The following is a 21,071-nucleotide window of genomic DNA, read 5'->3' as shown; positions in this document are numbered from 1 at the left end:
AGGTTAGGTTAAAAAGAGGGAGCAGATATTAATCCGCCCCATGCCACTATCGACATACACCTAAGCCAATAATCGGCTTGTTGTGCGCTCTAAAAACTATTAATAACCTCGAAAAAGAAAATTTTAAGTTAGGAATTCCGTGCTACTAATAAAATCCTTAATTGTTTTCAATACCACTCCCCTAAGTTGGTTCATGTTTGGTATTTTGTCTCCACCTAAGTCCCTGTATCTGTTAGACGTGAAATTACAAAGGAAATGCTCCAACGTCTCATCATATTCTTAGGAATTCCGTGCTACTTATAAAATCCTTAATTGCTTTCAATACCACTCCCCTAAGTTGGTTCATGTTTGGTATTTTGTCTCCACCTAAGTCCCTGTATCTGTTAGACGTGAAATGACAAAGGAAATGCTCCAACGTCTCATCATCTTCCCCGCCTGCCCTACACATGCTATCACTTGCCGCAAAGATTTTACAAAAGTGAGCTCGTAGTTATGATACCAATAGCTATACTGACCTCCTTCTTGCTTCCTTTCAGCAATGGCCTCGTCTTCTCGCGATCTGGATCCCCCATAGGATTTTCGCCCTCCTACCGACCGTTTCGCTATTCCACAATGTTGCAGGCGCATTTGTCGCCCTCTCCCTTAACCCGGACTGCGTCGACCCGAAAGGCTTCGGGTTTACCAAGTTTATTGACGCCAGTCCTTTGGCCTTCACCGCCAAATCGCCTGCTCCTTACTCCGTTATGGTCTGGCACCCAAACGATGCAGATTTTGCCATTCCCAGAGAAGGCGTTAATCTCCTTCTTATACTGCAAAACTGTTCGTGACCTTACCGTCCTGGTTGTAATGGCCCTTATGGTAATTTTACAGTCGGTAAAGTTAGCGCAGAGGTTAGCATGTCCGCCTATGACGCTGAATGCCTGAGTTCGAATCCTGGCGAGACCATCAGAAAAAATTTTCAGCGGTGGTTTTCCCCTCCTAATGCTGGCAACGTTTGTGAGGTACTATGCCATGTAAAACTTCTCTCCAAAGGGGTATCGTACTGCGGCACGACGTTCGCACTCGGCTATAAATAGGAGGCCCCTTATCATTGAGCTTAAAACTTGAATCGCAAAATTTGCATTTGCAAAGATGTTCACACTCGCGACGTCCTCGAGTTAGCACCACTCCACGCATTCCGTGATCGCCCGGATCTCCGCCTGCAAGACCGTATTATGGCCAGGCAGTCTAAAAAGTAGTTCCTAATTCCCTAATTTGCGACAATATTTCATGTGTTAGCTCTTATCCTTTCAAAAAAATTTCCTTGCTGCGAATTTTGTAACTGTTGTATTTCCCCACTTTCAATGTGCCTGTTATGCTATGCTGCGTTACTCCTTTTCTAGACTCAGAAAGAGTCGCAGCACAAGTTTTGTCACAATTCAACCTGCGTATTTATGTCTTATCATGCCTAAAAACAAAGGTTTAACAACAAATAAATGTAGAACAAATTACGGCCTTGAGTTGTTTGTCCCCCCTCAAAAGAATAAAACAAAGGACACTAACCCTCACACTAAAAGGAGAAAGCAAATGAAAGCATATTCCAAAAGAATAAAATTGTTCTCCCCCCAAATAAGAAAACAAACAACGGTTATATAATCCTGTTGGATTACAAAGATGGCATAGTACCATATCGTATCACTACGTAACAAAGCCTAAAACAAATATGAACCCCTAAAAATACACTAAAACTGGCACAAGGGTGTCCCAATGAAATTATTACCAGTTAATTCATGGCTTACATTGTGGCAACTGCTTATTAAGTTTATTTCATTGTTAATGCCATATGATAGTGTATGGTCGGTGGTGTATGTGTATTTATGGGCTATTTGCGCACAACTAGCAGGGCCAGCCTATACACAATAAACCTAATATGACATACAATTTCAGTTCTATGGTGTTGTGTCTTTACAAAGTACTTAAAAATAGCAGCAACAAAAAAGTTACAATAACTATATTTATAATAAAAAAAAAAAATATATAAAAATAATATACTTTAAAAACACAAACATATACACACTTAAGTATAAGAAAAGGAAACAAATCAATGACAATACTTTATAAATAATTAACGAAACAAAACAAAAACAACTTAAGAACATGAAACCATGAATAAGAGATAGACGGAAACTGAAAACACATTGAGTAGGGTAGGCAGAGTATAGGATAGGCAGGATATTACAGAAGAGAAAATTAAATAAAAATGATTTTGGGTTATGGCTGAGAGAGGTATAGATATAGAGGTGGAAAGTTTCTTTTTTTGTTTTTTGAAAAGTTTTGGTGATAGCAGCTTGGCTAAGCTAGCTAGCTAGCAATTGGCTTTAATAGATTGGTCGTGCTTTATTATTTTCAAGTCAAATCACATATTAAAAATTATAAAATTTTAAATATTCTTTTTTTTATAAAAAAAAAATTAGAAGTTATGTAAATATATCTAGCAGGATGGGTTTACAAGATTGTTTAAAGGACAAAAGGTAGTGTATAGTTAGAAGAATTCATACATGGTACAGGATGATAGTTTAGAAAATATTAGAGAGAATTATTTGTTTAAATTTTCCAATATATACACAAAAACAATGCCCGAGATATATAAACTGTTAAGGTAGGTTAATACATTCATTCTACCCACAAAATAGTAGAGCAATATATTTACAACATAAATATCCTTGGATCAACAAAAAAACGTGTAAAAACGGTTTTAAATTCGGTGCCGAAACTTGTATACCTACCACCATGGATCAGCTGATTTTATTATTTATACTAAGGTGCAAACATGACATAATTAACAGGTAGTGTACCGTAAGCAGCTGAGTAAAATTTTTTCACGCAAAGTGCACTATCTATCAACGAGTTTTGGTTGTGTGTGTGTGTGCTTTCTAGTTAAGAACCATAGACACACAAACAACGAAAAATGACGCGAACTAGTAACATACCCAAAATTAGAGTTGCACTGATCACTGATTTTGACAGATAGTGAACACAATAGTTTGTTGTAGGGCAACTGCCACTACCTAAAAAATGAATATAACTTGGTTGCAACTTTCTACAGTAGGTTTTTTCCCCAGCAGAAGTTTCAAACTCTCCTGCATTTTTTTCTGGCAGATTGTTACTGAACAACACACACTTATAATACGCCACAGCAATCGGTAAACAAAAAAAAAAAAATAGCTGTAGTTATTGGGACGATAAGTCACTAAAAGTACGTTTACATTGGCCACTAAATCCGGAGTAAAGTGCCAAATCCTGTGTTTTTTTTGCAGGCTTTACCATACAAAAAAAAACCCTTTTTTAAGGGGTTAAATCCCAAATAAAATCGATTTCATGTCTGAATAATCGATAAAACTACCAAAATACGCAACTGTTTTCAAGAATTGTGTGTGGATGTGTGTGATATGTATATTCATGCATACGCATGTACGCTTGTGTATATCACTTAAATCCCCAAAAACGCAGTGTAAACGGACAGGATTTGTTTTTGGACTTAGTTAGATCCAGATCATAAAAATGTCAATGTAAACGTTCTATAACTGGTATCCATCCATAAGCTATAAGCATGTATTCCGAAAACCAAATTCCTTTAACCAGAAGAACAAATTGTAGCCGAAGAATAAAAAACGGTAATTAAACTAAAAAGCTCGATATCAATAGCAATTACAATCATTCGATCGTCAAAACATGTTTCAAATATTCATGGGTTAGATACGTGATCTAACCCTTGATTGACTGTTAAAGCTGTTCAATGAATTTATATTTCTTTCTGACAAAATCTGACCCTAGTGATGAATATGAAAAGAACGAAAAATTTTTTGCCGACTCTGAAAAAAAAGGCAAAAAAACGATTGGATTATCCCCAGGATGAACAAGATTATGTTAAGCGATCAGTCTACATAAAATTTTCGCCATTAAACTTGTTGTACTCGTTATTGATTACGTTTTTCTCACTTGTTTGCAATGTGTCATGGCTTAATAATGGAAGTTTACATCACTTGCCGAAAACAGAAAGTGGCTTATCAGCTGATCGCTTGGCACAACCTTCTTAAGTGAATCCAAACATGAGCGTTTTTTTTTACATTTCTCTGTATATTAAAAAGATGTGAAATAAAAAGTAAAATTATGCGTGAATGGCCTATTGCATTTGCATTTTTTTTAATATTCACAATAGGCAGATTTTGACAATCTTAATGTTCATGGGGCCTATCCACTTTACGTTTTCACAAGTGACTTAACATGAAGTGACCAGACATGAATGAACTTAGGGACGAGAAAACGTATACAAAGAATGAAAGAGATAAGAAAAAAGAGAACAAATTGACATCCAAAATGGCAAGCACTGTCAAAAATTAAAAAAAAAATTGTATGTCAGCTGCTCGCTTGGCACTAACTTATTAAGTGAATCCAGGCTATGTGCGTTTGTTCACATTTCTCCGTATATTAAAAAGATGTGAAATAAAAAGTAAAATTATGGTTGAATGTACTATTGCACATGCATTTGCATTGTGTCAAAGAAAACCAAATTTTACTGACTTTTTTAACATTCACAATTGACAGATTTTGACAATCTTAATGATGTTCATGTGGCCTACCCACTTTATGTTTTCGCAAGTGACTTAACATGAAATGACCAGACATGAATCAACTTAGGGGGATGGTATGCAAAACAATTAAGGATTTTGTAAGTATCACGGAATTTCTAACTTCGATTTTCTTTTCGATGTTACCTGGCTCCAAAGTTATGTGTCCTAATTTAGACTTGGAGAGATCTAATGTTGTTGTTGTTGTAGCCACATTTTCAAGTGGCGATCCTTGTCAAGCTCCTGGGTGAGCAAGCTCGTTCCGGTCCAAAGGACCGATCGCCGCGGAAACAAGGTGGCCATTGGTTATTTAAAGGCGCCAATAACTCGCTTGTCATATCTATGGTCATATTGAGAATATTTCGCGATAACTGTAGAGTGTATCTCTCGGAGATCCTTGCAATTAAACAAGTGGTGGAATGGCTAAGATGCATGTCATAAGGACGATTGGCATAAATGTGTTCTCAATAAGCCCCGCGAAAATGTCTATGTGAGTATGAGCGGAGAACTACTTAATCCAAGTATCTCAGGTATCCAGGCCAGGCCATCAATTACGGTGTGGCTATTGCTAGATCAGTAAGTAAGCGGACCTTTTGTAATATGCAGCTGGAGCAGGGTTAAAGGCATTAATTGCGACGAGTATACGATTAAGATATGGATCTATTGTCGCAGGCTTTTAAATTTGTTTACCAAGAGTATCATTCTCAGTTATGTTGGGAAAATTTGCAATAAAGTTTCAGCTTTTCTTACCACTTCTTAGCTGTTGAAAGTTTCATGCTAACAGTATTATGTTTAAAGTGTGTAGCATAATTGCAACCAAAAGACGAAAAGTCGCAGGCATGAGCCTAAATGTAAATAGTTTTACCGTTGTAATGGTGTGGTGAAATGATATCCTATGGTGGTGGGTATAAGTATTTATATATAAAAAAAAATTTTAACGCGCGCGTAATTTTAGTAACTTGGTATCTCACACACTTTGTTTTTTGAATGTATATCTAACCTGTAGGCTATTTCAAATTTAAAAATTCTATAAATATGAAATATTTAAATAGCCACACGAAATGAATATGTTGTCGAGTCAATTGAGTTCTTTTTTTGGATAAAGAAAGAGAGAAAGGACATACAAATAGTGAAGTCTGTATCCATGTTTGGTTTTTTGTTGATTTTGTAGGTTTTTTTTGTTTTTTAATTCTTAAAGCAAAACTCACCCGAATGAAAGGTTGAACGTGATGGTACATTCCTGGGAAAATGTCTGCCAGATTTAACAGCCGATGTCACTCTAAGATCGTTGAACACGCTATTTTTCGGTGGGGGGGATTTCATATTTGGTCGTTTTCGGTTTTCAGTTTTCGTTTTTATTAAGGCAGGCAGTCAGTCAGGCAGATATAGTAGGCACAGGCAGAGGCAGAGTTGGTAGTAATAAGGTGAGATTTCATATAACACACGCACGCACGCACACACAATATGATTTGATTTGATATTGGAATATACAATAAGTATAGGTGATAGTAGTAGCAGTAGTAGTAACAATATATTTTTTTTTTGTTTTAGTTCATTTGTAGTTTTTTTTTTTTTGTAATTTTTTTGGTTTTGATCAAGTTAGAAGGATATTTTGTGGCATGCGAGTGGCAGCGACCAAGCAGTTGATTTTTATTTTTTTTTTGTTGAATCGATTTTATTGAAATATTTGATGATGAGATTCGATTTGATTTGATTTTTTTTGGTTGACGAGTAGTTGGCGATTTCGCAAAGTTTTGATTATTTGGTGGTGGTTGATATTGATTGATTGATTGGTTGGTGGTGGTGGTGTCATCATGCAAAAAGAAAATGTTCAAAGTAGAGAAAAGAAAAATAAACCAAAAATTAAAAACAATCAATAAATTAAATTCTGATTATCTTTCGAGAAATTCATATTAATATAATGTATATGTAGAATGAAGAAACATAATTTGTATTAAATTACTTTTTTTTCTTTCGGTATAAATATTAATATGATACAATAATTTTTTTAATTTTGCTTTGAATACATATGCATGGTATGTACGTATGTATGTATATGCATTTTTTTTACATTGATAAGAAAAATGTCTACGCTACACAAGAGACACAAGATTACAAACTACAGGAAAAAGACGGTTTACATAATTAAAAGAATAGTACTAATAATAACACTGTGCCACTAGATATAAAAATCCTAAAAACAATTTAATTTATAAAACGCCTTTAATAGACTTGAGAAAGACTCCTTTACAATAAGAAATATTTTAGAATAGAAATAATTATAAACATAAAAGTCATCAAAGATATTTTGCATAGTTCTTAAACAATCATAAGCTGTAGAAAATCTTAAAATATTGAAAAGCGACAAACTTTTATGTCGTTTCATTGGCATTCGTTTTAAGTTTGGGGTATTTATAAATCTTTTCATATTTATTTTGTTATTACAGTTTTAACTTTTTTAATTTTATTTATTTTTTTTTTTAATTTTTATTTTTTTTTTTTTAATTTTTCTTTTTAATTTTTATTTTTTTTTTTTAATTTTAATTTTTTTTTTATTAATTTATTTTTTAATTTTTATTTATTTATTTTTATTTATTTTTTTAACTGTTATTTTTTTAATTTTTATATTTTTTAAAATTTTTATATTTTTTAAAATTTTTATATTTTTTTCAATTTTTATATTTTTTTTCAATTTTTATAATTTTCATCTTTTTTATTTTTTAATTTTTGTTTTGTTTTTATTCTTTTTTTAATTTTAATTTTTCTTTTTATTTTTGTTTTTAATTTTTGTTTTTAATTTTTCTTTTTATTTTTGTTTTTGTTTTTATTCTTGTTTTTTTATTTTTTTAATTGTTATTTGTTTAATTTTTATTTTTTTTTTAATTGTTATGTTTTTTTTCAATTTTTATACTTTTTTCAATTTTTATATATTTTTTTATTTTTTACTTTTTTTAATTTTTGTTTTGTTTTTATTCTTTTTTTTTAATTTTCGTTTTTAATTTTATTTTTTGTTTTTGTTTTTATTTTTGTTTTTTTTTTAATTTTTATTTATTTTTTAATTTTTATTAATTTTTTATTTTTTTTTTAATTTTTATTTTTTTTATTTAATTTTTTTTATTTTTTAATTTTTATATATTTTTTAATTTTTATTTTTTTTTTAATTTTTATTTATTTTTTTTTTAATTTTTATATTTTTTTCAATTTTTATATTTTTATTTTCAATTTTTATATTTTTATTTTCAATTTTTATATTTTTAATCTTTTTTTTTTTCTTTTTTTAATTTTTGTTTTATTTTTATTTTTTTTTTAATTTACCTTTTTTTTGATTTTTAATTTTTTTTGTTTTTATTTTTGTAATTTCTTTCAAATTATTTTTGTTTTTAAATTTGTGATATTCTTAATAAAATTTTTTTTATTTATAATGTTTTTCATTTATTTTTTTTTATTTATTACTTACAAGAATGTGAAAATGTAACCTAAATTTAATGTTTTGTAATGATTATCAGTTAACAATTTTTTACTGTTTATTTTTTTTCTTTACTCTCTCCCCAGAGGTGAGCAAAGACCATGAGAATAAATAGCACAAGTAAATTGTTATTGATTATAGAATTTATATATATATATATATATATATATATATATATATATATATATATATATATATATATATATATATATGTTTTTTAATTTTTCTTTTTTTATTGTTGTTATTTATTAACCCCCTATTTATTAATACTTTTGTTCTTTTTTGTTAATTTTTTTTTAATTTTAATTTTTTTTTTTTTCATTTTTTTTTATTTTTTTTTTATTTTTTTATTTTTTTTATTTTTAACTTTTTTTTATTTTTAATTTTTTTTATTTTTATTTTTTTTATTTTTTTTTTATTTTTATTTTTTATTTATTTTAAATGTTTTTTATTTTTAATTTTTTTTATTCTTATTTAGGTTTTTTTTTATTTTATTTTCATTTTTAATTTTTTTGCTTTGTTTATTAATTTTTTAATTTGTAATGTTTTAAATATATTTTTAAATTTGTAATGTTTTAATTAATTTTTTTTCTATTTATTTTATTCTATTAATGCGAGGGCGTCGAGTGTGCGATAATAACCAGGATCGTAAGTTCACGAACAGTTTTGTAGAGTAAGGAGATTTACGCCTTCTCTAAGAATTGCACGATTCGGATCGTTTGGTTGCCGGACTATAGCGGTGCAAGGGGAAATGAAAGAGCAAACGAATAGGCAGTGAAGGCTAGAGGGCTGTCGTTAATGAACTTTACTTTACTCGAAAACTTTCGGGTCGACGCGGTCCAAGTTATGGGCATGGGGAACGAACGCTGTCGGTAGGACGACGAAAATCTTATGGGGAGATTCGGATCGAGAGAAAAAAGGAGGTCAGTATAGCTTTCGGTATCATAACGCGACACATAGGACTACGGCAGACATGAAGCAAATTAGGGGCATGGTATAGAAATCAGTTATGGAATGTGTAAGTAGCACAGAATGTCCGAATTAGATTTTCTTTTTCGAGGTTACTTTTTAGTATTTAGAGTGCGCACCATGTCGATTACTGACATAGTGGCATGAGGCGGATTAATATCCGCACCCTCCTTTCAACCTAACCTAACGTGGAAGCATTTTCTATGTCATTGTCCGGCTTTCGCGGCTATTTTCTTTCATATATTTTTCTTATTTTTTATTTTTTAATTTTTTTTTTTTAGTTTTACCTTAAAAAAATTATAATGACAGTGTTATTATTGGTTACAGACAAGAAATTGCCAGACGCACAGGCGGATCCAGCACAACTGATTTCTTTCCCCTTTAATTTTTAGTTTTTATATTTATCTATTTTTTATTTTTAATTTTTATTTTTTTTTTAATTTTTACTTTTTTTTATTTTTTATCCTTATTTTTATTACTTGTTTATTATAATTTTTATTATTTTTATAATTTTCATTATTATTTTTATTTTTTTTTTATTATTTGTTTATTATAAACTTTTTTACTGTTACTCTTAAAATTTTTATTACTACTTTTTTATTTTTTTATTATTCTTTTATTTTTTTTGTTATTATTCTTTTATTTTTTATATTCATTCTTTTATTTTTTTATTATTATTCTTTTTATTTTTTAATTATTATTATTTTTTTATTATTATTCTTTTATTTTTCTTAATTATTGTTCCTTTATTTTTTTATTATTCTTTAATTTTTTATTATTATACTTTTTTTAATATTATTTTTTAATTTTTTTATAATTTTGTGTTATTATTTTTAAAAAATATTTATCATTATAATTTTAATTTTATTATTATTATTTTTTATATATATTTTTTAATGTTTTTTATTATTATTTTTGTATAATTATTTTATTTTTTATTTTTTTTTAATTTTTATTTTTTTATATTTTTATCCTTATTTTTTTATCCTTATTTTTATTATTTGTTTATTATATATTTTTTTTTAATATTTTTACTATTATTTTTGTATATTTTTTTTTATTTTATTTTTTAGCTCAACTGTGTTCTCTCCCCTTTATTTGTTAGCTTTTATTTTTTATTTTTTTTTTTAATTTTTATTTTTTTTTTATTTTTATACTTTTTTTATTATAATTTTTTTTTAAATTTTTTTTTATCTTTGTATATTTTTTTTTTATTTTTTTAGCTCAACTGGTTTCTCTCACCTTTATTTGTTAGCTTTTTTATCTATATTGACTATTTTTTGTCTATTATCTTTTTATTTTTTCTTTTAATTTTATTTTTAATTTTTTATTTTTTTTTTAGATTTTATTTTTTTTTAAATGTTTTTTTTTATTTTTTTTTTTTAATTTATAATTTTTTTTATTTTTTGTCCTTAGTTTTATTACTTGTTTATTATAATTTTTTTTTATTATTTTTGATATTTTTATTATTATTTTTTATTTTTTTATTATTTGTTTAATATAAACTTTTTTTATTGTTACTCTTAAAATTTTCATTACTACTCTTTTTTTATTATTATTAATTTTTTATTATTATTATTCTTTCATTTTTTATTATTATTTGTTTTAATTTTTTAATTATTATTGTTTTATTTATTATTATTCTTTTATTTTTTTAATTATTGTTTCTTTTTTTATTCTTTTATAATTTATATTATAATTTTATATAATTTTTTATTTTTTTTTAGTTTTTTTTTTAAATTTTTTTTTAAATTTTTTTTAATTTTTTTTTATTTTTTTTTAATTTATATTTTTTTTTTAATTTTTTTTATTTTTTATCCTTATTTTTATTACTTGTTTATTATAATTTTTTTTATTATTTTTGATATTTTTATTATTTTTTTATTATTTGTTTAATATAAACTTTTTTTATTGTTACTCTTAAAATTTTCATTACTACTCTTTTATTTTTTTATTATTATTAATTTTTTATTATTATTATTCTTTTATTTTTTATTATTATTTGTTTTAATTTTTTAATTATTATTATTTTATTTATTATTATTCTTTTATTTTTTTAATTATTGTTTCTTTTTTTATTCTTTTATTATTTTATTATTATTTTTTTTATTTTTTAATTTTTATTTTTTTTTCTTATTGTTGTTCTTTTTTTACTATTAAATTGTTTTTATTATTATTTTTTTCCAATTAAATTAATAGCATAATTTTTTAAGATATCTTTTTATTAAGAAATTATATAATTTTCTTTTTCTTCAAAATAAAGTATTTTTTGGTTCTTAAATGTAGCACAGTGTTATGTATTGTAAAGAAAAACAATAAACAAAAATTTGGTTTTTGGTGATGTGAGTAGGTAGAGTAGAGTACATAGGAGAACAAAAATACAAAACAAAACAAAAATAAAAATGGAAACATAAACGTAACGTAACAAAATAAGTGAAACAAACACAAAACGAATAATAACAGAAAATCAACGCATTGGTAAATTAGCTAGTGATTCTCTTGATCATCACCAACTCTCGCGGCGATCACTGTCTTCATAGTTGTTGGCTAGCGCTAACAAGGAAACCTACTTGTCTTGCATACTAGAGTTTTGTTGTTCCCAATGCTAGCTAAGTTAGAATAAAAAAAAAAACAAAAAATGCTGGCTAGCTTAGTAGATAGGACGACTAAACTCATTGTGGCCTACTAAACCTATGGAATGAAAATCTCCTCCTTATACATTGTACGAGTATCAAAGAAGATATATAACAAAGCCTAATTATGTATAGATTTTGTTTGTTCTATAGTTAAAGGTGAGGTGGGTGGGTGGTTGGGTGGGTTGGTAGTTTTTAGAAGTTACTTAGTACTCATTGGTATTAGGTAAAAAGCTTTAGCCATTTAGCCCTCCATCAGAATTGTTATAATTATTATTATTAGTTTGTTTTTGTTTCTTGTTTGTTTTTTGTTCTCAATATTACTGAAGCATTTATATTAAGGCAGTTTCAAAAGAATAAATAAAGAAAATTAAACAAATCCAACAAATTATATTCTCGTTTGGTTTTTTAGTTTTACTTAAAATTAAGATTACAACACGTTATACTCACCCATGGCATATTAATATGTGAGGAGGATATATGGTTTTGTAATTGTAGTACCATTTTTGTAGATTGGGGGGTTTAATTTGAGAGTTTTGTTTGCAAAAAATAGTTTTACAACAATAGAGAGTTTATGATATATAAAAAAAATAAATAAAAATGAAACATCAAAATAATTAGTGCTTTGGAAAATCTTATAATAAAGTGTGTGTGTGTGATAGATTCGTCGATTTTAGATGTTAACGAAATCAATAGAGAAAATAAAAAGTAATTACAATTAAAACAAGGCCTATTATTGTTATACGCTTTTGAAATTATATAGTCATTATTAAAAATCATAATAAAAAATAATATTAAAGAAGCAGCCACAATTGAAGGTTATTTGCTTTTTGTTTTTGTGTTTCGGTTGGTGAGCTCTGTATTAATGGCGATTTTTAATTTAATTAAAACAGACCCCGAGCAACAAAGAACTTTTTTTTTTGAAGGGAGTTGATGTTGATCAAGTTTTTTTTTGAACATTTTCTTCTTCTTTCCCCCATTTGTAAGGGAACAATTCTTTTCGTCTTTGGGTTAAAAGCCAAATGTACAAATGTTTTTTCTTTTTGTTTTAATTTTTTTTTGTGGAGGTAGGTTAATGGGGACAAACACAAAAGATTAAAAAAGTGAACAATGTTTCATGTTAGTGGGTGGTATTTGTGATGTTCAATGGTATGTAGTAGGTAGCCGTTAGTTAATAAGTATTAGAGTGTCACATAAGTAATTTAAGTAAGTGTTTGTTAGTAAGTGATAGTATATTGGTGTGGTAAGTGAAAAAGGGGAGTTTTTTTCATTTTTTTTTTTAAAGTACAACAACAAAAAAAACAAAACAAATGAAAATGAAAACAAACAAAACGCAAAATAAGTTGTTGGCATACATACTTTGAGTCTGTTGAAATCGCATTGGTTTTCTCCGTTGAAGAAGTCTTCTCATATAGTGTAGTAGAACGTCTGGGCATCATGCTAACCGTGGCCGAGGGACGATTACTACTGTTTGTGGGATCATACTTAGGTGTATAACGTGGCTTCGGACTACTGATAGCTGTTGTTGAAAGAAACAAAAATATAAAAACAAAATTATTGAGTTAATCTCAAGTCACTACGAACAGTATCATTTTACAGTTATATACAACAACATACATACATAGAAGAACTTATATATGTTTGTACCACTTACATGTATCTGCAGTCGTCAATAACTTATGAGTGGCTGAGGCCGGCCTTTGATTTTGAGCCGATAGACGTGCTGTATTCTCTTTGATTGTAGCTGAGTCGATAGTATTTTGACGCTTGAAATTGCTACTACTGTTTTATGAGAGTAAAAGAAATTAAAGAAAAATAATTTATAGGGCTTTCATAAAAAATATTAATAATAATCTTAAAAATTATGAAGCTAATGTCACCAAAAAGGGAAAAATAGAATAAATTAATCGATAATTTAATTAAACTATTTGGTTGTTCACTACGTTATTTTGTTTGATGATAACTGCTGATCTGCGAAAACTGCAGTTCAAGCAAGGCAAAAATTATGTGCTTGCGTTGAAGATTAGATTGTCTGTCTGATGAGATCAAGAAGCCAAGGTTTAAAAATTTTAGGATCGTGGAAATGAATCATTAACACCTGACTCTCGACTCGATTTGTATTTACGTAAATAAATTATATTAAACAAAATTAAAAAATAATAAAAATAATAAAAAATAAATAAAAAATTAAAAAAAATAAAAAATAAAAAAAAATAAAAAAAAAATAAAAAATAAAAAATTAAAAAATATTGAAAAAAATAAAATAAGAAAAATTAAAACAAAAAATAAAAAATGGAAAATGAAGATAAAATAAGAAAAATAAAAAAAAAAATAAAATAAAAATAAAAAATAAATAAAAAAAAATAAATAAAAAAAAAATAAATAAAAAAAATAAAAAAATAAATAAAAATAAAAAAATAAATGAAAATAAATAAAAAAAAAAACAATAATAAAAATAAATAAAAATATAAAAAAATTAAAACAAAAATTAAAAATTACAACAAAAATAAAAATTAAAAATTACAACAAAAATAAAAATTAAAAATTACAACAAAAATAAAAATTACAAATTACAACAAAAATAAAAATTAAAAATAAAAAAAATAAAAACAAAAATAAAAAAAATAAAAACAAACAAACAAAAACAGTCGGAAACAAATCTCAGTGCCTGGGTTCTCAATGAAGACGCCCATGTACAATTGGATTTCAGACTTCCTTGAGTTTAAATTTAGTGGTCTCTGCGATAACAGCCCAGAAGGTATTGTTTGTACAGCATGTAGTTATAGTCTTCGCACGGATAGGATCTTTATTTCCTGATGTAGTTGGTCCACGTAAGAACTGAGGAGACAGCCCATTGCAGTTTGAAGAACGGCATTCTGACAGATCTGAATATTATTCCACTGTGTGGTCACCCATAGCATTGTCGATAAAATGACCTCTTGTGCCCCATTTCTCCCTATCATTATGTCATGGGACCTACATTTTAGCCATCTATTCCTTAGCATATGGTTTATCCAATCTCAAAGTATCCGGCCCACCCGGTACTGGTCTAAAGATGGGATCAGTGTGTGGGTGATCCCACACACTGCCTTCGATGGCAACGCATACCGCCAATGAGCACGTTTTGTCATTGAAGGATGCATCTATTTTATACACAACCTTCAGTAACCTTCTCATAGGCCAGGGGTTTGCATTTGAGCAATTCGCTGGATGTCTTACTCTTTATCATGGCATCCACAATACGTTCAATTGTTTTAATTAAAAAGGACGTAAGGCTTATAGGTCTTTGGTTTTGCATAACTTTCCTTGTCTGTCTTAAGCATAAATACCATCCTTCCTCCAAACAGTTTTTTTAGAGCATATGCGAGTGGCAGGCACGCCGTAAATATAGCGACAATATAGAGCACCAGATAGTCTAACTCCTTCTGTAGTAAAATTGCAAATTTTGCTCATGAACATTAAGGAACAGTGGCGAACTGCTCACATATCAATGAATGCTGTCAATGATAAGTGGCCTCCTTTTTATGACCGAGCCCGAATGGCGTGCCGCAGAGCTACAACTCGTTGGGGAAAGTTTTTACATGGCAAAGTACCTCACAAATGTCGCCAGCATTAGAAGGGGATAACCACTGTTTTTTTTATGATGTTCTCAACCGGTGTCGAACCCAGACTTTCAGCGTCATAGGCGGACATGCTAACCTCTGCGCTACGGTGGGCCATTCTGTAGTAACGCCGAAAATATTCCAGATCTGGGTCACTTAAATTGTTGGAAGTTCCTCAAGGCTTTCTTTACGGTAAAGTGTGTGACGATAAGCCTTTGATCAACCTAATTGCTTTAAGAGAATACGGGGCGTAAGTCCCGTAGTATGCTGTGGAAAATGCGTTTTCATCCAAAGACTTAATATGTCCTCCGTTGTCTTCGCAACTATTCCCATGTCACCTAAAGACTCAGTTTGGCCATGGGTTTTTTAGAGAAACATTTTCATCTTGGCAGCATCGTTAACGCTATGGATCAAAATTTCCAGGAATTACGTATCGCCGTTATGATCATCTTATTTTTTCTTTGAGGCTTGTGTAATACACATTCCAATAAACTTCCGTTTTTTTACGACGTGCTCTGTTATAAAGTCTGCGAACCACTTTTCCAATGTTGCGGTCATCCAGGGTTTTACTTGGGCTATCTTCGAAAGGCCCCACTATTGTAATTACAATCATGTTGATAACGTATTCTATGCTTGAACAATGTAAATTATCTTGCCCAAGTCTTTCGCTGAGTAGTCTTCCGAAGTTTGTACAGGAAGCACATCGGATTCGGTGTGGGCGTGCTATTCTAAAACCTAATGTAGGAATGGTCCAAGAAGGAGAGCTCTATGGAGACCTCCAATCCAGAGCAACTTTGATTAAATTTTCTGAACATAGTGACAAATTTCTAAAACCTCCTCCCTAAATCGTGTTTAACGTACACCGAATCGCAGAGGTAAGCAAGTGCGCCTATGACGCTGAACGTCTGGATTTGAACCCTGGCGTGAACATAAGAAAAAATTTTTAAGCGATGGTTATCCTCTGCTAATGATGGCGAAATTTGTGAGGAACCATGCCATTTGAAAAATGGTATGGCAGCCATGTTTAAAACTTTTCCCCAAAGAGGTGTCGCACTGCGGCATGCCGTTCAAACTTGGCTATAAGAAGAAGGCTCCTTATCATTGAGCCTAAAGTTGAATCGAACAGCACTCATGGGTAAATTTGTAATTTGCAAAAAAAAATTACTTAATGAACAACCCAATATACAAACAGTGGCGCAGAATATTCTACATATCCTACTAAAAAAAAACCATTTTACAAAACGAATTTTTTGAACGAATTTGTGACTAAAATTGTTTACCATGGTTCCCAGATTGCGTATTTGCTATTTATGAATAGGTATGTAAACATATCTGTGCCACAAAAACATTTTAGCCATATGTTTGAAAAATGTTCCTTTACTTACATTGAAGATCTTTCCGCCGTAGATCCAGTGCCAGCAATAGCATAATTAGTGCTGGACGGAACGGTACCAGCTGTTCCTGTGGTAACAACTTGAGCAGCTGTATTGCCGGGGGCCACACCTTTGTTGGCAAAATAAATAAAAAGAAAACATGAAATTTTGAATTATTACATAAACAGCGAAGAATTTGTTTAATTTTTTTTTTATTGCTAAATTAATAAACGTACGTAGAGTATCAGCCCCAGAAGATGCCCTTCTACTTGGTTTTGTACTAGAAGCCGAAATACTTCTATGGACACCACGATGCGTTGGACTTTGTACCGAAGTATTTGCTGATATAGCTGTTCCATCATTACCCGATATATTTCGCAGCGAAAGTGAAGAGCCAGATCTAGAACCATCACTTTCGGGCTATAATAATAACAAGAAGAAGAAGGGGGTAGAGCAAAAAAGTTCAACATTTTACAACAGTAGAGCCAGACAACATAAAAAAGAATGGGGAGATATACGCCGTGTTTTATTTTAGTTATGAATTCAAAGATATCCAAAATAGTTAGCGGCAGCACATGGTTTCTACTGCTCTAAAACTGAAATAAAACACGGCCATTGTGTGTACATTGAAGAAGGGAGGATATCTACTTACATCAGTACTTTTTCTTCCCAGCAACAAATATGTGGCAAACACATCATCATAGCGTACTTGTGACAATGAAGCTTCTATTTCCTGCCTATTGTAGCCCATTGCAACAAGAGCTTCTGCAAGTTGCAAGGATTAGAATAGTGTAGTAGAAGACGTTGATTGCGCATAGTAGTAATGTTAATAGGGTGCCATATGTCAATGACCCATTAAATACAGTATGATGAAGTAGCCAACATAAGGTTTGTTGTTGTTGTTGTTGTTGTAGATAACATAATTGAGAGGGAAAGAGAAAAATAAACAAATATTAGCATAAAGCCTTTTAACAAAGGAAAAAACTTAAGATTTCCCGTAATAAATAGTTTGAGTTTTTTTTTTCTCAAACGATATTCAAATGCAAATTCACACCTTTATGTTAATCGTTTAAAAAATAAATAACACTATTCTTCATTCATATCTTTTTTATGGCTTTTAATACTAAAATGAATGCTTTTTCTATAGGCTGCTGCTGCTTTTGGCAAAAAGGAATAAAGTCCACAAGTGCGTGAATTAAGGCATTTCGAATATAGAACTGAATACAAAAATATAAAAATAGCAACAAAGTGGCAAAGCAGCAATTTGATAAAAGGTAAATATGCAAATAAACCATTTCCTTGAATTCATCCATCCATCAGTTTTTATTTTATAGGAAAACTTTTTATCGATGGCCCTTGTATCGGGTATCTCATCTAATAGTATAATGGATGAGCTGCTCTTGTGTACTTTATGCCTCCCACATGGGCCAAGTATGAGAGGCGAGAGATGACAGATATTCGTTACTGCTTCTAACAACAACTCTAACCTTCACCAAACGACTTCAATTCTTTAAATATTCTTTCTAAGCCTCAATAATCCAATTAAAGAATGTTGGAGGAATAGCAAATACTTTGTTTTCTTTTTGTATCTATTCTCTTTTTCTATTTTTTTCTTTCAAAGGTTCTAATACTAAAAATTATCTCCTGCTATTCATTAGCCTTTTCTTTTTTCTCTCTTCTTCGTTGGTGTGAAAAACAAAAAGCTACTTTAATAAACATATATACATACGTTAATTTGTCTCAACACACACACACACATAGAGAGGAATAGATGAGGAAACACTTAGTATTTGCAAGTTTTTCTTTGATTCTGCTTTCAATACAAGAATGTGTTTTTCATTTTTTTTCTTTGCATTTTTTCTTTAATTTATAAGGAAAGGTGGGCTGGTGAGAGAATATTGCATTTAACAACAATAAATAATAATTGTTAAAAGACAAAAAAAAACACATGTAACTAAGAAATATATCTGCAGGTAAAAAAAATATCCAAACTGTTCGTGAGCGGCTACACATTGATAAGAGAAAAAAAAAAAACAAAGAGAATACCCTTTTTGGCGTGGGTGGGGTTGGGTTGTGTGGTTGTAGGGAGAATGGCAAAGGCGGTAATTGATGATGTGTATAGGGGGTGTTGTTTGTAATAGGTAAGACTAGGGCACGTGTTTTTTGGTGTTTGTAGGATAAATGATGGTGGATGTACAGATATGTTGCGAGCTGGTATTTGACAAGTATATTGGTTTTGCTCAATGGGCTTAAGTGATTGTGAGTGGACGGGGTGAAAAAAAAGTGCGACTGTTGGTGGTAAATCACATAACGGTATATTTAATGATGATAGAGAGAACAATGAAGATGATGATGATGGTCTTAGGCTTTACAAAAACACTTTTTCTAATAGCTATCGATTGCTATAAAAACCAAGTAAACAAAGAGCAAAAGAGAAAGAGAGAATGCGAACAAATGTCGCCTTCTAACTAACTGAAGCTTTTTTTGCGTCTGAAAATAGGTCATGTTTACTATGAATTTTATGTTCAAATCTTCTCAATTTCAAGAATTTGAGCAATCAAGCATTATTAGAAATAGAGTTTTCTTTTGCACTAGTGTATAGTGGTGTGATATGTGAGTGAGGCCTTTGGAGGAGGTGAGTAGGGCATCAGAGAGAGAGAGAGAGAGTGTGAGTGTGTAATCAATCAAAATACTAGTATTGTCATTTTGATTGGTAACAGCGGCTGTTTATATACAACGGTCAAAAGAATGAAGAGAATGTTAATTATAATGGCTTTGTATACAGTACCCGTCTTACCTATCCGTTTGACATCGCCCAATTCTTGTTTGGGTTCAATGTAAGGCTTTAATTCGTCTTCTTCAAACCCCATATTCATCCATTTATCGCTCATGATGGTTTCGAGACTAGCACGTTTAGCCGGATTCAATACTAAAAATTTACGCAATAGATTTTCACAGTCAGTAGACATGTAGAATGGAATCCTGGCAAAAAGAAAAAAGAAAATGATGGGGAAAATTATTGAAGTTTCAATTCAGTGATTCAGTTTAGTTTTCTAAATAAAGAGACCAAAAGGTTTTTAAAAATTATTTCTTGTCCACCAGATTTTATTTTACAAGGTAATTGGGCAAAATTCTCAATGTATCCTGGAATATAATGTATATGGAGCGTAATTTGTATGATACCCATCAGAAATGTTTTGTTGTGTTCTAATCTTAGGCATAGGTTGTAAGTCGTGTAGTATGGACGGGGCCCTTTGCTACAAGCGGTACATCTATCTAACACATTGGCATTAATTCCAGCTCATCAAAGGCGTCTACATATGCTGCAACAATTCTGGGGGTTAATTTCCTTAGGTGCTTTGGGATACGAAAGGTCTCTAAGAACGGCCTTCAATCGCTGTTAGCAGCTTCGCTTTTCCGCTATCACATCCTCGTGATGGTGTTATCTCTTTATAAGATACGTTGCTTAATCTGGATGCTCTCTCTTGTAAGCTGAAACGTTCGCTCTTAATCATATAGATCTATTCTAACGTCTCTGGCCGGTGGTTATTTGTTCACAAATATGGTAGTTTTGATGGCTGATGCGGTAACAAATGGCGCAGAGCGATGGATGGAAATGAAGCAGAGCGGCTTTCTGGTGGGTTTTTTTCACTGCGTGGGCTGAATAGTTTACCATTTACCATTACCTTGTATTTTGACAGCCCAGCATAGGATAGGATAAGGTTTGCCCTATCTGCTCCTCAAGCGCTGCCGACAAGGGTCTTGAGGACCTTGTTTCCGCTTTTGACATTGTCACAGATTGCCGTAGCATGTAATGAGGATTTATACAGAGACAGTCAAATCTGATATAAAGTATTTTGGAATAGTTGAATCTCGGAATCAGTATACCATAAACTCTACAGTCAGCTGCCGGTGTACAACAGTTGTCCATGTATTTAAAAATGTGCGCGAAGATTTGATGGAGAATATCTTCAAATTTCTTGCAGTGCACAATAAACACGCAAGAGCCGGTTCCGCCCAGCCTCTCATTGAGACTCCGCTGATTGTCCGCGACTGCCATGGAGCAGCTACTCCGTATGGAGCATTCCACTATCCGCAACCTGTGGACGCGCCCGGTAGTTTGGACTAAGCTTCTCGTGACAGCAAAGAACACCACACAAATCAGACCTCAAAGTTCCAGCTTGTGTGGTACACACAGATATCCCGTGCAGGGAGCAATGTAATTATCTGAATCAATGTTAGCTCCATGGGTTCTAAATATGCCTATTCTACTGAAAAAAAAAAATAAAAAAAAAATAAGTACATAGAGGCGGCAACCCTAGGTCGATAAAGATGAGGCCGAATTGAATTTGATTTTTTGTGCATAAACTCTGAGTGCTATGATACACGATATGGTAAGGCGAGTTATTGGCACCTTTGAG

The 21,071-nt window shown here is 30.5% G+C and overlaps 1 protein-coding gene across 16 annotated transcripts in view; it reads right to left on the bottom strand.

Annotated features, from left to right (window-relative positions):
- The window catches only part of LOC106082394 (serine/threonine-protein kinase MARK2), a 110,647-nt gene that overhangs the window by 45,717 nt on the left and 43,859 nt on the right, over window positions 1-21,071 (bottom strand). For 8 of the 16 annotated variants that reach the window (XM_013244871.2, XM_059368610.1, XM_013244872.2 and 5 more), the window contains 7 exons: window positions 19,439-19,632; window positions 17,303-17,415; window positions 16,887-17,070; window positions 16,663-16,780; window positions 13,330-13,457; window positions 13,035-13,194; window positions 5,816-5,904 (listed from right to left, as the gene is read on the bottom strand). In XM_013244871.2, coding sequence (XP_013100325.1) covers window positions 5,816-5,904; window positions 13,035-13,194; window positions 13,330-13,457; window positions 16,663-16,780; window positions 16,887-17,070; window positions 17,303-17,415; window positions 19,439-19,632 — 986 coding nt within the window. Of the gene's footprint in view, window positions 1-5,815; window positions 5,905-11,317; window positions 12,715-13,034; window positions 13,195-13,329; window positions 13,458-16,662; window positions 16,781-16,886; window positions 17,071-17,302; window positions 17,416-19,438; window positions 19,633-21,071 lie in introns of those variants that run through there. The other 8 variants (XM_059368612.1, XM_013244874.2, XM_013244868.2 and 5 more) reach the window with 5 other exon arrangements.

The sequence above is a fragment of the Stomoxys calcitrans genome, chromosome 5 (genome assembly GCF_963082655.1).
Source record: "Stomoxys calcitrans chromosome 5, idStoCalc2.1, whole genome shotgun sequence".
NCBI classification, from domain to species: domain Eukaryota; kingdom Metazoa; phylum Arthropoda; class Insecta; order Diptera; family Muscidae; genus Stomoxys; species Stomoxys calcitrans.
This window is presented reverse-complemented; position numbering and strand designations above follow the sequence as displayed.